At 48.0% G+C, this 15,131-nt stretch overlaps 5 protein-coding genes across 5 annotated transcripts; 2 read left to right on the top strand and 3 right to left on the bottom strand.

Moving 5' to 3' along the window:
• Positions 1 to 1,810: 1,810 nt before the first annotated feature.
• N7516_008561 (uncharacterized protein) lies at positions 1,811 to 2,137 on the bottom strand (the record flags this gene model as incomplete). The annotated part of the gene is made up of 2 exons (XM_057221280.1): positions 1,811 to 1,950; positions 2,008 to 2,137. The coding sequence occupies 2 exons, from the start codon at positions 2,135 to 2,137 to the stop codon at positions 1,811 to 1,813; spliced, it is 270 nt and encodes an 89-aa protein (XP_057071552.1).
• A 2,054-nt stretch (positions 2,138 to 4,191) lies between these two features.
• Positions 4,192 to 4,557, top strand: N7516_008562 (uncharacterized protein; the record flags this gene model as incomplete). The annotated part of the gene is made up of 1 exon (XM_057221281.1): positions 4,192 to 4,557. One exon carries the CDS (start codon positions 4,192 to 4,194, stop codon positions 4,555 to 4,557), a length of 366 nt encoding a protein of 121 aa, XP_057071553.1.
• Positions 4,558 to 5,388: 831 nt separating this feature from the next.
• N7516_008563 (DHHC family palmitoyltransferase) lies at positions 5,389 to 6,939 on the bottom strand (the record flags this gene model as incomplete). Its single annotated transcript, XM_057221282.1, has 5 exons — positions 5,389 to 5,944; positions 6,003 to 6,043; positions 6,108 to 6,231; positions 6,284 to 6,764; positions 6,828 to 6,939. The coding sequence occupies 5 exons, from the start codon at positions 6,937 to 6,939 to the stop codon at positions 5,389 to 5,391; spliced, it is 1,314 nt and encodes a 437-aa protein (XP_057071554.1).
• A 1,406-nt stretch (positions 6,940 to 8,345) lies between these two features.
• Positions 8,346 to 8,798, top strand: N7516_008564 (uncharacterized protein; the record flags this gene model as incomplete). Its single annotated transcript, XM_057221283.1, has 1 exon — positions 8,346 to 8,798. The coding sequence occupies one exon, from the start codon at positions 8,346 to 8,348 to the stop codon at positions 8,796 to 8,798; it is 453 nt and encodes a 150-aa protein (XP_057071555.1).
• Positions 8,799 to 11,219: 2,421 nt separating this feature from the next.
• N7516_008565 (uncharacterized protein) lies at positions 11,220 to 14,909 on the bottom strand (the record flags this gene model as incomplete). The annotated part of the gene is made up of 5 exons (XM_057221284.1): positions 11,220 to 11,589; positions 11,802 to 12,042; positions 12,104 to 12,772; positions 12,889 to 14,273; positions 14,327 to 14,909. The coding sequence occupies 5 exons, from the start codon at positions 14,907 to 14,909 to the stop codon at positions 11,390 to 11,392; spliced, it is 3,078 nt and encodes a 1,025-aa protein (XP_057071556.1). The 3' UTR covers positions 11,220 to 11,389.
• Positions 14,910 to 15,131: the final 222 nt, after the last annotated feature.

The following is a 15,131-nucleotide window of genomic DNA, read 5'->3' on the forward strand; positions in this document are numbered from 1 at the left end:
CCTTCCAATCAACTACCTTTAGAAAAGATCCTTCTCTATGATTATAAGAGCGGTTGCTCAATCGTTGCTACTTGGGAGAAGCAGGGGTATACCTTTGCCATGATGTGAGTCTCTTACGGAGCTTTTTATTCTTTGGTTCTACAACGTCTAACTGCTCCTAGAAACCAAGTCCTCTTACCATCGATTCACTGGAAATAGGAAGACTTGCCCATGAAGGAAATCATAGATGTTAGATGTCACATTTCTAAGCCGAGGTTCTAATGGCCCAAAGTATCACCGTGTTGTTATCAAGGCCGAGGTAAGACAGTAAGGTGGCTTATCATTTATATGTACGGGTAACTATTAAACTCTTAGGTATCAGAGAAATTAACGTCTTTAACTAATCTCTGCTTGGCTTTTATATAGAAATGCATTTTTTATTGTTAAATTGCTTCATTTCCTACCACGGATGAGGTTGCCATTGTTTATAGGAATCCCTGAATACTTGAGCCACTCGCTTGGAGTGCATAGCCTCGGCATCTCGGACTTGATGATATTTAGACCTAGATAAGTATTTAGATTTACGGCCAGGGTATTGAGGTACAGAAGGACGGTTACAACACTAGATATATCGAAAGAAGAAATAAATCACTCGTATTTCTAATCAACTAAAGACAGGAAAACCTTACTTGTAATACCCTGCATCCTTCAGGAGATCACGATCCGCATACGCTGTACTCCTGTAGTCGGCATTCAATTGCTAATATCCAAACGTCTGGCCTACGGAGATTTTGAAGTCCCCTGTATTGATCTTATTAGGAATAAGGTACGCCCGATAAGACTTCCATCTGTCGGGGGTAATGTCGTTGAAGGCACTGGGGTCGATTGACTATAGGGAGGCTTCGCTAAGTATAGTAAGGGTGGTATAGATAGACTAGATAATTGTGTCGCTGGCTCCTAAGACGGATAGTTTAAGGAAATGTTAGAATATTTCTAGACTCGGGTTGCTCTATTTACCGCTAGCTTGAGGGGCTGCTTTTCCGGCGATCCAGTATAGAGATATGATGTACTGTTCGTATTCGTCCAGCGAGCATAAGCCTCCCGTGGTAGATTTACTGCCATCCCATTTTAGCAACTCGATAAATCGATCGGCGTTCGTATCCCAGAATTTGGTATTGAAGCCATCTATTGTTTAGACAGCTTTCGTAATTGTGCTATCCACCCATTAGTATTAAATAGGACTGAGCTGGCTTGCTTACCTTGAAACGATCATCGCTGTTGTATATAGCCTACGTGATAAAAGCCCTTGCGGTGTTAAGATAACTAACTACACGGGTCCCCGCTCTGGACGGGAGGGCCTTTATTCCAATGCCAGCTAAAGAAGATAGATTCCTAGAGGCCGTAAAGGGTAAGGGAGCCTGAAGAACTCCACTAGCTCAGATAGTCCGAATCCGATCTATAGCTCCCTTTCCTATTTGTAGTGCTCGTTCATAGGGAGAGAAGACCTTTGGAGCGATTAGAAGAAGGCCAGCGTGTCAGCCATAAAATCGTCGAGATCCTGATATGCCCTCTCAGGGCAGAGGACTCTCTTAGGTTCTTCTAACCATTCGCCAACGGGTGGATTACTAGCATCGAGGGCGGTGATTATCAGCGATCTCGATGCTGGTCTATAAGGTAAAAACTAACGCTTTATGATAGGAGCAATTTCAGTCACTTGCTGGACAGTGCCGGCATCATCGCCGGATTCAACGAGTGTCAAAAAAGAGGGAAGGCTGGGTGTGATGGACCACTTGAGAGAGAAAGATGTTGGCCGCTTGAAGTGGACCCGATTTTACTCATCGCGACTTTCGGTTGACAGGGTCCATTCCGCTTGGCTGTAGTAGAACGGGGCTGGGTCCAAGGTCTCCAGGCTCAGCATCCAGGTGCTGTTGCTATCACTGATGGTTCTCAGATGGATGGTCGAATCAGACGCTATGAGTGCTTTTGCTTTTTCCTTGCGTTATCTGGAAAGCGGCAGATGCCACGTACGTCGTGTTGGTATCGTCGACCTTCCGAGTGGTTGTTGTGAGTTTTGACTGGCAGATGCAAGTCCACTGCTGTCGATCCAGGGCTTCTCGATAGACCGTGTCATCCACCGGCACTGTGTTCCCTTCTGCATCTCGGCGTCTTGAATGGAGGAGGCACGACCTCCAGGTCCCCATTCTTGGTCTGCCCAAACAACACTGCCACCCAATTCCCTTCCGAGTCTAGCCCATAGGTAAAGATGGTCGTCTTTGCTGCCGAGTTGGTGGTCTTATCAGTGACAGAAGGGGCGAGGACTCGCTTCCATACGTATTCGGGGAATCTTCAAACTGGTCCTTTCAGGTGCCGTACTCCTGGGACCTTCTGAAAAAGTTTCTGAAGGAGTATGTACTATTGCACCATATAAATTTCAAATAAGTAACATTTGGACCAAGATTTTTAAAAGGCTTGGATATCTCACAGTCATTGGTCTATATAGATGTCTAACAATTGAACAGGCGTCGCGGATCAAGCTCACTTGCATGGAAGGGGCTATTATTGGTCTAACTCAATCGGGGGAAGCATACTATTTACGTTTGGGTAAATAATAAAAAGAGCATATGTAATAAAACAGGTCTTAGTACGTGTAATTAGACCGGGAAATCAAGCTAGGATCTGTTCTCCCTAAGATCTTAGTGGATTTTAGTCAAGAGCTTTAGTTAGTGAACAACCGCACTTGGTCCTGGATAGGGCTAGCATGGTCATTATTTTGACGTATGCTATTAATTTAGCTGCTCCCGCGTTTTGATCAGGTCCCTCAGTAAGTGGATAAGGCTGCTCAGATGCTCAGTGAGTAAGATCAGGCTGCTCAGTGAGCGAGCCTTGGAGTCATCCAGCTTTTGTAACGATCAGGTTGCCCAGGTGGTGAGCGACCTGAGGTCGGGAACCTGGTGATTATGTAATACTCAGAGGCGTCCCACAGGTCCAGCTCCCGAGGTCAGTTCTACTTTCTACTCAGTGAATACAGAAAGAGAACGCCAAGAAGTGACAGAGAAATCAAGTACATAGGTACCTTAATACTACAAAATACGTAGCCACGAAAAGGTAATCTCATAGAAAGTGCCCTCTACGAAGTACGAACCTCACCACACCCCTAACCACCACATTGCCCGCAGCAAGGTTATACACAACCTGGACCACCTATTGGTGCATTTATTATTCCCAGGAACAGCGGGCACTACATGGATACTGTCTTTGGCATATTTTACCCACAACAATCAAAGAAACCAACAAGAGCTACTGAGCAGATTCACCCTCGCACCCGCGGGAAAGGATTGGAGCCAGATGCCCAAACCGAGGCGCAGACTCTGCAGAAGAAACCCGCCCAAACCAAAAACCCAGGCCACTGGAACTAATAACCCGCCTGTTTGAGTACCGAATATGACTCCACTAGGCCACCCAGTAATAGAAGCCCTACATTCAATATAGATGGCCCGCCTCAAGTGGAAGGAGGGCAATACGCCTACAATCTCCACCATGGCTCGATCACCTCCCGAAGACGATAGGTTCCCAGTCACTAACTCCAGCGCTAATGACTAGAGCTTCTGGATCTCTAGTATCCCCGGTCCCATCGCAAATTACCATATCCCGATGCCCAGGTCGTCGGTTACTAGGCGCAGTTCTGGCCGATCAAGACCCGGGTCGCGGGTGAATATGTCGGCATCAAATACATGGGTGTGCCACGTTGTTTCTCTCTCTGACTGATCAATTTCGCGTTCACTTCACCGCTGCTTAAGCACTGCTGGCTGCTGTTCGCTGTGCCAAATTACCCGCTGGGTATCCTGCTCCCTATGTTTGGGGTTTCGACTCTGTTGTCGTTGTTTGGCTCTCTGAGTCGCACCTGTTCACCTTGGGTTTCGACCGGGCTTCTATACTTGGGCTTTCGGTGCTGTGATGGGAGCCCTGATTATGGGTGCCTGTGTGTCGGTTTTGTGATATAAAGATAGCCTCGTCCATGGCTGGTTTTGCGGTGTTCTCACAGTGCTTCATACAATCAGACTTCGGCCTCATACAACTATATTGATAGTTCCAATCCTTCAGTCCACATTCAAAAGCTTCAGGATCTCCACGATCAAGATATCACAGATCAAACCATCCTCCCTATCAATCGGTTTATCCAGTTGACACTTCACCTGACTGTCTTTCTACGCCATGTCAAACTCCATGTTCAATGCCAACAATACCTCGGACATTGAGGCCGACAGCGAGGGACGGAATTTAACTCCTCTTCCGTATGGCTGGCGCTTGCTCCAGCTTAACAATTCCTCTTATGCCGATGTCATGAGCAGCCCGCTGATGTATCGTGCACACTCAACTCTGGCTCCGTTCCCGGATGTCATACCTACGCTCGCGCCCACGCCCGACTACCTGTCTACCGGAGCCCCAAGACTGGCGGTACTATGGGTGAGATGCTGCGGATGCAACAATTTGGTCAATCCTGATCTAGCGCCGGAGTACAGGTGTCCGATTTGCTCGCATACTGAGTGCAGTTCCTGCGGCAAAGAGAATGTTCCCTAGAGTAGGATAGACTTTGTGTTTGGGATATTCGGGTTTTACTTTCTTTCCTCTATTTCTTTGCCTCTATTGCAAGTCCTTTCCTTTTCTTCCTTTTTGGTTGTCATTTTTTATCTTTTATTTTATTTTTTTTTCATTTTCTTTTTGATTGATGGTTCTTTTGTTTATTGTCATGGGGCATTGGTGCATCTTAGGGATAACGTTCGGACACAGGACCGATGATGCGAACGATATGCCTGCCCAAACAAAAGTCAAGGCATTGGGGAGTCATATAAAGAGTATAGATAGATAGTTATTTGTTTAGAATTGCGAAATACTTTGCGGTATATATATCCCATCCAGAACATATATAGAGGGTGCCATATCACACCTGTAGACTTATAGCTGCTCCTTCGGTCTAGGATAGTAGTGATTTTATCTTCGAGAGCGATAGATGATCAATAGAAATATTGATCTATCTAGAGACCTGGTTACATTGTTGAAGGATTTGAAGAACCGATTCCAAATGTAGTGACAATGGATAGCCCAATGTATAAAGATACGCTATGGCAGGTAGAGATAGACGATGACTGAACCGATTATGAATATCCATAGGAAATCTTTTTTTTTTTTTACTTACACGTTCTACTGGCAGGCCTATGAAGTGCCGACCTCGGGAGACCTGTACATAATAACGAGACATCCAGCCGTACAGTTCAACTGCCCGGTGAGGGACTTCAGTCTATCGGAAAATGAATTACCCTAACGCGGTCAGGTCAATAGTGTATACAGTGGGGGCATATTGCATTAATTATAAAAGGTATCCAAAAACATGCACGAAGCAAGCGCCCCAAACTATTGATTGCTAGGAGAATTTTCCCGGTGGCTACGCCCCAAATGTGGGGACTGCGGAACAACAGCCCCGTTCTCGGGCGGCGGGGCCAGTCCAGCCTCCAGCCGCAAGCGGGTCACAACGGGTCCCAGCGCAAAATGACTCTCCATGCTGCTGTGGTCGGCACACGGGCTTTTCTTGATCGGTAACAGCCAATCGAAGACATTGTATCCCATAACCTGCTGGATGTTCTTCAATGGACTGCCTAGGTCGAAGGGGTTCTCGCCCGGCAGAGTGTGGAGAATGGCGAAGACGTGGCGTTCGCCTGAGGAGGGGTTTGTTGTTTGCGATTGGGTTGAAGTCGAGGGTGCTTGTAGTGGGTAGGAGACCATGCGGAATGTCGGAGCCCAGGGGGACTCGGCTACCCAGAGTCGCTCGAGGAGGTGTTCTGGGACACGGATGGCAAGGGTCCAGAGGGCAGTGCGTCGGTTTAGGTTTTCAATTGTTGTGATATTAAAGATGCCCATCTGGACTGAACTCAGAGTCATTCCGGCGGTGAAAAAGGCGAAAAGGCCGCTCCTAGTGGTTTTTATCAGACTTGGTAGATCTCCCGAATATCCTGTGTGTGGGCACTTACAGTGCAATGCAGACACACCAATGGGGGTTTACTCCTCCGGTCTGGTTGAAAGGTTAGTAACTGACTCTTGGTGATTTTGGTATGGGTAGCTTGTGGAAGTCTCACCTGGCGTCGGATCTCCGCTGTAAAATAAGCAGATACTATAAGAGCAAAGGTACAGAATATGCAAGTATAAGCAACGAACTGAATGAAGAATTTGAACGATGTCTCAGACACCACGCCTCCAACCCTGCATTCTGTCAGCTGGATACTGGTTTTGCGGAAAGCTGTCGGTATCATACCAAGGACAAAAGTGATCCATTTTGCGCACACATCGACCTAACTCGCGGCAGTGGTGCGCCCTGTCCGTCTTGTACTGGCAGCACGTGGTGCACCACAGGGGGCGGCCATCCGCTTGGCATACGAAGACATCTTTTTTGTAGAAGCTCTCCAAGACAATATCTGACTGAACTGCGGTGCCTACAGCAGTAGAGTTCGAGCCTCTCTCCACATCCGCGTCTGCCTGGATTGTCTTCTCCGGATCGGGTTTGCGCGTGCTTTTCTTCCCACGCCGGCGCTTCGATTGCTTTTCGTTCTCGTCATCGGCCAGTTTTTGTTCGCCGAGGGGAAGGTACCCGGGATTCCACAGGACTTGGTAATAAAGATGCAAATATGAAACGACCATGGGGATTAAAAGGACGTAGTAGATCGCGATGATGGCGGCGCCAGCGCCGACTCGAGGGTCTCGGTTATGGGATGGTAACGGATAAATTAGATAGTCGACTAAGTTTCTCATCGTTAGTTCCCTGGCAAAGACGTCTTTGATCAAATTTAGGGAAAACTCACTGCATAATGGTTTCGTGACCGCATAGGAAGCGTATACCACCGCGCCAAGTAACACAGGCGGAATGAGCCTGGATACTATGACGTTGGCACGCTTCTGCGCGGGAGACGCCATATATACGGAATCAATACAGCAATATCAAATGCATGGATTTTAATGCGTGCCCGTTCGGGGGGAGGACTGTAATCAGGACCGGATCGAATTAGGGAAGGTCGTTGAATCAAACAATGCAAACCTGACGTAATCGGAACTCTCTGCCCAGGTGCCCAGGCCCGTGTCCCTGGAGTTCGTTCCCAGGGCTCCCGTTTGGGTCCCAAGGATCGGGGCATCGGTAGAACCTTGAAAAACACCCAGGGAAGTTACAGCTTGCCCTGCTTCAACCTCAGCTATCGTGTTCACACCGTAAAGGTCGGACCTACTATTAGTCATTCTAGATTTTTCTCAGCTGCGACCGTCAGATAAGGCCTCGCAAATGTCAGATCACCTCTAAACTCTTTTTAGATCTTGACGGTATTACGGTTGTACTCAATAGAGCTCTCGATATAGTAGTATCTTAGAAAAGCACATGGCATGGAATTTCCGCGGGCGGATCCACGGGTGAGAATTTAAATTAGAAATCAGCCGTTGAGTTTCACAGTATCTCGTAATCTGTTATTTCTTACGATGAAACAAATTTTTTTGTTTTTCCCCATCATATTCAGGTTGTCAGAAACCAAAGCCTGGGTGACTTAGGCAACACTGCTCAGAGCGCGGAACTTTGGGACACCTGACTTGAATGACATGAATGACTCTTTATTTTGCTTTTGGAAGCAGCCGGTGCCTGGAAAACTAGGGAAGAGTGGAGTATATCGTACACCTTGGAAACCAATTGATCGAGTTCATTTACCAAGGCATCAATGTCGAAAGGAATTCAAGAATTTAGACCGTTATTTCGGACCACCCGAGTGACCAGAACCCGTTGATGTACATACATTCTCCGGGTAAGCCAGGCGTTCCGAGACGGTGTGAGGATTTGCTTAGCCTTGGAGAATAGTGGACCGGGCCCGTTGACTCAATACGCCTAGTCTTCAAATATGATTCACAGCACAACTGGGGTGCTCTGGGCAATGACAGGGCCCCGGACTACACTAAGCCACTACCCTGGGCAACCCATCTCGCGGGTGATGTGCGACTAAGGCCAACTTTCACCCCGTCGCCCCAATGAGTGTGCCCGGGTAATGAACTCGGCCAATTACGATGTGGATCTCATGTCGCAAGGCAGCCTGGGCTGTTGACTGTTCCAGGAACGCTGCCTTGCGCTTCTGCTTCTATTACATCTATTCTAGTTTCTTCACGTATATAGCTCTCATGGATCCCCCCATGCTGAAATTCAATTCTATCCTCAAACTCAATCAACACATCCAACTATCAGTCCAGCAAGACCTTCCCGCTCTACAACTATAAAGACCTTCGACTCGTCTTCCACCAAATCTTCCATCCTGTCTATAATATCAATCCAATCTATCCAACCCATAACATCAATGGCGTCTCTGTGGTATTGCTGCGGTTGTCACTTCGGCCCTCACAACTCGTCTCTCTACGACGCCTGCATTCAGTGTGGAAGAGTTCGTTGCGCTCGCTGCGTTGACGAGAAGATCTCCGATAGTATGAGCATTCACTCGCACTCCCACTCCCACGACAGCAACCCGATCTCCGCCTACCCAACTGCCGTCTCATTGCACTCGCCTCGCACCCCAACCTTGAAGACCACAGCTATGTCCATAGTTGTACCAGAGCTTCCCGGTCTACAGCCTTTACGACGTGCCGACTGCACAGGCATCTCGTCAACCTCACTACCTGGAACGAGGCAGAACAGCCCGACCTACATGTATATCTGCTGCGCTTGCGGAGACGGGCCTAAGATCTACAACATTCAACCTCGGTGCGTGTCATGCAACCACATAGCTTGCAACAATTGTGAAGAGGTCAAGTGAGACTTTTTGAAACGCCGTCTTGCGGGCCGAGACAGGGTACTACGAATACAATGGTAAGCCACTCCGATGCTCACTCAGCATTTCGGTTCTTGAAGCTGACGGTTCGGCATAGTGATTCCGAACTCTACTGTTTACTTTTTTTTTCCTTTTCGCGATTTTTCCTTTTTCTTTATTCCTGGAATGCTTTTTTTATTTGCTATGCAAAGCGGGTTATGGGTCATGAGCATATATGGTATGGTGTTTAGACTAGAATTTTGTATACTTGCGATTTCTTGATTTGGTTTAGCGCAAGGCCAGCGGGGCTGGATTCCCCTTCTGTCTGCCTTGGCCATTTGATTTTCCATTTTCATTTTCAATCTCATTTTCATTTTGATATGTTTTCTTTATGCTTCTTCTTTTTTTTTTGTTTATGGAATGAATATTATGGTTATTACTATTATTACTATCACTCTATCTCGTTTATGCGCCAAGAAGTACAGAGTAGAGTCATCTTGATCTTCAAGGTATGCAGCAACCCCTTCCCCCCCTGCTCTGAGCCTCATGGGCTTGATCTCAAGTATCATGGTTGGTTGGAATAATTTGCGGCTCATCCAAATATGGACCCCGCTATGCTGAGTGATGTCCTCTGTATGCAAGCCAAGATGAACTAGTCTGCTTCTCCTGTTCTTGTTACCGCTCCTTTACTCGGACATCTGCAGCAAACAGCCCTATGGCCCATACTGAAAAAAGCGGTCTTGGTACTCGGAAGCTAACACGGACGATATCTATTAATCCTTGTGCTCCGCTTCTCTTTGACCTCGATCTTTTTACCTTTGTGACTCTTTAGACTTCACCTATTTACGGCTGATTTTCTTACTCTGACCTCGACTCAGCCCCCTCATGTTCTATGATGTTATTCCCATTTCTCCATTTCTCCATTTCTCCATATCCCGTTTATCCCGTCTCCCAACTATGTATGTCATTGTAGTAGCCCCCCACCTGGGCACTTCTAGTTTGGACTTTGGGGCTGTGCTGGACTGTGCGCCCCGGGTTTTCCTTTTGGGTTTTCCTCTGTTGTACCTTGTACGTGCGCGCTTGTCGTCCCATCACCTGAAACTCCCGTGTAAATTCGCGTAAACGCAAATTACTACCATATCCTCAACTCATTTTCCACGTTAGTATTTTCCTTGGCTGTTTCCTCGGGCGCTGGGCGCGGGATCTATCTCTGGCATGGCTGTTCTATTATGGCTATATGGACCTACGATTATACTCCATACAAAACATCAATACAACCTTGGAAGGGGAGGAACATATGTAACCGAATGCGAGGAATCCCCGGACCAATCAGCAAGAGTCTATCAAATCCAAGACATTGGTCCGCTGGTCTGCCTTGCCCTGACTCAACTCGTATAGATATGCTTCGACAATAGGAAAAATGTCATATTTACATTGTATCTTTGATTAGCCGAAATAATATTAAAAGTCACAAAACTCACCGTATGTACTCTATTACTTTACTATTATTATCTTTGAATTTCTGAGTCTTCTTGAAACAGTCACACCAACCCTGGCCCCCATCTCCCCGACTCTGCACGCTATACTTAGCATCCACTAACTAGCCGCAGGAACCCACATCTTCTTTCTTCTTACTTCGTACTTTGTTATGGGAATAAGTGAGTCTTTTTCTTGTCTTCGGTCTAGGCTTGTATTTAAGATTTGACTTCTTTTTTCAAGCTGCATTTCTCAGCTTAGATGGTCACAGCTGAAAATATGTATCTAGCACGTTTGGGGGCTAACTAATCTCTTTGCAGGTAGGACTTTGTCAAGAGTAATATTTTATTTTATTTTCTGGCCTATTCTATTCCTTAGCTACGCATGAATGAGTCAATGGTTTTAGCGTGTTTTTCAAATTCACATGGTGTATCTCTGAAGGTCAGATGGATTGAGTCAGAACCTATCCATAATCCAAGCAAGATACAAGACAATTGGTGCTTATTTCGCTACTACGAAAGATCGAAAGAGACCAATAGTTGGATAGGAAAAAAAAAATACACATTCACTGATTGCTATGGATGTTTTCTGTGAAAACCCGCTGGGATTCTAATGGTACAACCGCACCCTTCAGTGTGCAGATTAGCAGGAGAGCCAGAGCTCCCCCAGAGCTGAAACTGCCGAAACTGCCAATGTTACGACCAGCAGCCGAGACGCAGACGCCCCAACACCATTTTGTCGGGTCACTAGGCAATGAAAGGCCCAGAGCCTAGATTCAACAAAGAAAAAAAGAAGAAAAAGGACCCAAAGAGCGCGAGGCCCCCAATCGTGCACATCAAATGCAATTGGAATGCAGGGAAGAAAACGCCGAATCGGCTAATGATGCAGAGGAAAACCAGGTCATGAACGCGAGAGGGTTGAAAAGAGGTGGTGGCATGGGATATTGTATTGAAAAATGGATGGCATCATGGCCATGATGAGGGTTGTCTGAGTCCATGTGGTGCGATGATGATGTTTTTCCCCCGCCATCGAAGTTCTTTCGACGTCGGTGTTCACAAGACTGATGGAAGACAGCTCACCTGGAGAGGACTCTTAAAGGGTCCAATGAATGAGGGAGAATGTTACAGGGACAAGACACGCGACGGGTCTTGGAGGAAGCGCCTACGGTATGCGGCTATCTCAGAGGCCACAGTGTTGAAATCTTTCACCTTGTCACGCCGTAAGTCGTTGATGATCTCTTTCAGACCAGCGAGATATTTTTCTTTTTCTTCTTCGGTTTGACCCTCTCGGACAGAGCCCATCTGGACGAGAATCTTGTCGTCTGTCGAGGTTAACGGCTCTGTGGTCAGCATTCGAACAGGGCAAAAAAAAAAAAAGGAGATGGCAAACGAGTTGGAAAGAAAGGAAGAAGAGGCAAGAGACTAAGGCAGTAGAGCAATAAACAGAAAGTAGAAACAGACTAGATAGTGCAATACGCCGGTGGGGGAGCTCGAGGACGAGGTGGGGTGTTGCACGTTGTTCATGTCGACGCACCGCTTAGAGTCATGTCTCGAAGATGCTGAAACTCGCAGGATCGGTCATTGCAGACACCCCCGGCCAGCTCATATGGACACATGTATTTCATAGAATCGATATTATGACTGTAAGTTAGCGAGCGGTAGCCACTCGGAACGTCTTCGGCATAATGCGGGTGGTAGCGATAAGCCTTGAAAGTCCGCAGTGGGCTGGTGTACGGCGTGAATCTTGGCTCCGAAATAGCGGGCGATGCTTCTGTCTAGATAGGGGTTAGTATGGGGTCACCAGAAACTTCCTCTGAAAGGGGGTAGTGTTCATACGCCAGGAGCGCCAACCTGAAAGCCCGACCGAGGTAATGGGTCTGACATCTGAGGCGTGCTGGTTAGTTCTTCATCAGCTTGAGTCAAGTCAAATGATGGTGCCGAGACTGCCGTGTTTTCTACGAGACCGGAAAGAGCTGGGCTGAATGGAGGAGGGCTGTAACTGGAGCCTTCAGACTGTGATTCAGCATCAGGCTCTGGGGGCTCATAACCGTCGGATTCCGCAGACTCTTCACGCTGAGATTGTTCGCTAAGGTGGTGTTGAGAAACATATTCGTCGGCAGAAGCTGCACTAGGATGGGTGATGGCAGAGGGCGAGCTTCGAGACGTCGATCGCTCTGAAGAGTCGATCTCCATGGGCTCTGAGAATGACGGCACAGTAGTAGGATCGATATCCGCTTGCGCTGGTGAAGTAGCAGGTTCATCCTCACTCTCGCTGGACGAATCGGAATTATCACTGCTGCTGTCATCAGATTCTTGCATAGCCGACCCAGCTGAATCGGACTCGAACGAAGCCGATGCCTGTGCTGTGCTATCGATTACACCGTCTGCCACTTCCTCAGCATGGGCTTCTTCAATCAGATCTCGAGTGGCAGTGCCTTCGGGTGATGCGTCTAGTTGGGAAACAGGGGCAGCCGGCATAAGCGTATCAGGGGGGTCGTCGTCGGTCTAGTATTTGGAGAATCTGGGTAATGGTTAGTTGAAGCGCAAAATTCTCTCTCGAAAATATCCAAAAATGATCATGTAAAAGCAAGAGACAGACAGAAAGGAAAGACCGAAAGAACGTTACCTTCTTCAGAAGTAGCTGCGATCACGCTGGATTGTCCACCGGATGATGATGACGCCCCAGACTCATCCAGGGTGCGAGGTGACTGGGTTCGGCTGGCAGCGAGCTTTGATTTCCTTCGTAGTTCCAGCTCTGCAATTTTGCGGCGCATAGCTTGAATTTCCATATCTTTGAGTCGAATGTCCCCTTGGTCATTGAGAGTAGAAGGTCCTTGTGGTGTAGCTGTCGAAGCCCGAGTGGTAGGAGGATTTGATTGGCTAGTAGGCTTCGCAATGGTCGAGGTCACTATCGGCACTGGTTCCTGCTCTGGACTCGAATCCAACTCCATGTTGTCATCCTCATCATCGCCATACAGTGATTCATCGTCGCTGATCGCAATGATGAGTTTCTCAGTAGGATCGAACCGAGTCGCAGCCGGGTTGAAATGCTTCTTCGGAGGTGCAACTGGCTCATCGAAATCGGACGCCCGCGGCCGCTTGCGTTGGGAAGTTCGAGACATAGGCGTTGAGTCAGGTTCCATCACATGTGCCGGCTCAGAGGCAGAAGTTTCATCTGGCTCCTGCTCCAATCCGGTCATGAGAAGTCCTGGAAGGCCGGCAGAGCGACGAGATTCGGGCACAGGAGGTCGAACAGGAAGCGGATGTTGAATAGCTGGCGCCGGAGATTCTAACTGGACGGGTGGCAGATTTGCCTGAGCCAATTTCTGGGTCTTCAACAAAGTCTGTCTTTTGAGTTCTTCAATTCGCTGCCTTGCCAACTCCGTCTGGGCTTTGCTCTTTTGCTTCACGAGAGCTTCCTTTGAAACCAGACGGGCTTCATCAACTGGTATAGCGGGAGGGGATTTCGCACTGCCAGTGGGTGAAGTCTCTTTTGATGTCGTCTTGGCAGCTTTCTCAGCCAGCATCCGGGCGATCAGTTCCTTTCGCTCCAGAGGTTTGCCAGCTTTAGAAGGAGGAGCGGCGGATGGGGCGGAACGTTGGGGCACCGGCAAATCCGACTCCGTGGTGCTGCGAGCCTCCTTCACTATCTTGGTCACCTCAGCGGGGCTGCTAGATTCTAATCCCTTGCTAGCAACTACAGCCGCGGTGGAGACCTTCTCAGGAACTGGTGGACCTTGCACAGGTGATGTAGTGACCTTGATGCCAACTTCTTCGTAAAGGCGTTTCAGGATCACAGGGTTGATACCCTCTGCGACTAGTTCATTGTAGCGGATGTTATGGGGCGCCAAGCTGAGCAACGCGCCTTGTGCTTGAATTCGTAGCTGCGCTGCTGATTTCCGAGGTGGAGGGACGGGGACAGTTGCAGGTGGGACTTGCTGCTGAGACTGCATCGCATGGTGCACCATGCTTGCGTCTGCCGAGACTGACAAAGGAGGATTGTATGCTGCATGCTATTAGTAAAACATAATCAAACATGGGGAAGCATGGGAGTAATACGTGACCCACTGCTCCTAGCGGATCGTGCACTAGAAGATATGGTTTCTCCTTCTTCCAGGTCTAAATACTGGCGCGTAGACTTACGCGTCGTCGGCTGTAGTGATTTTTCATCTGATTCATCACTAACTTCGCCCTCTTCACGGTGATTACCTGTCTGAACTGGGGCGTCTTTCAGACGTACGGCTTCTGTTGATAGTTGGCGTGAGTTATGCCCATCTAGACCCCGATAGGGCATGGCGGGATTTGAGGACCCTGTTGGCATAGGGGGATAGGTCATCGGAGGAAACGGCATTGGAGGGAAAGGAGGTGGAAATTGTGATGCGTCGAAGTGGTTGAAGAAGGGAAACTGAGGCGGAACGAATGCTTGGTTTCCAGCGCCATTTGAACCTGGCATTCGCGAATTCGCATTGACGCCTGCCATGTTATAGTCGAAAGTCGGCACAGGATTTGTCGCCAGTGGCTGGTGAATTTGAGTATAGTCTGAACTGACTGGAAAGTTCGGAGGAATCATCGAAGGGTGTGCAGGAGGCCATTGTTCCGCATAATTCGGATGGCCACCGTATGAGGAAGGTTGGTCGGACATGATATATTATGTGCAGGAATGAAAGAGATTTATTCGGTACGATTCTCAGAAGCGAAAGGCTGGAGGTGAAGAGAAGTCACGATTTCAAAGACCAAATCTCATGATGTCTTGAAGGATTAAGCAGGTGGAGAGAGGTACCGGTAGGTCTTCGAGAAAAGGATACGCAGAACTTGAATTTAAGAATCACTGTGAGGTGTGAAAACGACCTTATAACGATCTAGA

Source organism: Penicillium verrucosum, assembly GCF_028828655.1.
Source record: "Penicillium verrucosum strain IBT 35672 chromosome Unknown utg000003l_segment0_segment0, whole genome shotgun sequence".
Lineage (NCBI taxonomy): Eukaryota > Fungi > Ascomycota > Eurotiomycetes > Eurotiales > Aspergillaceae > Penicillium > Penicillium verrucosum.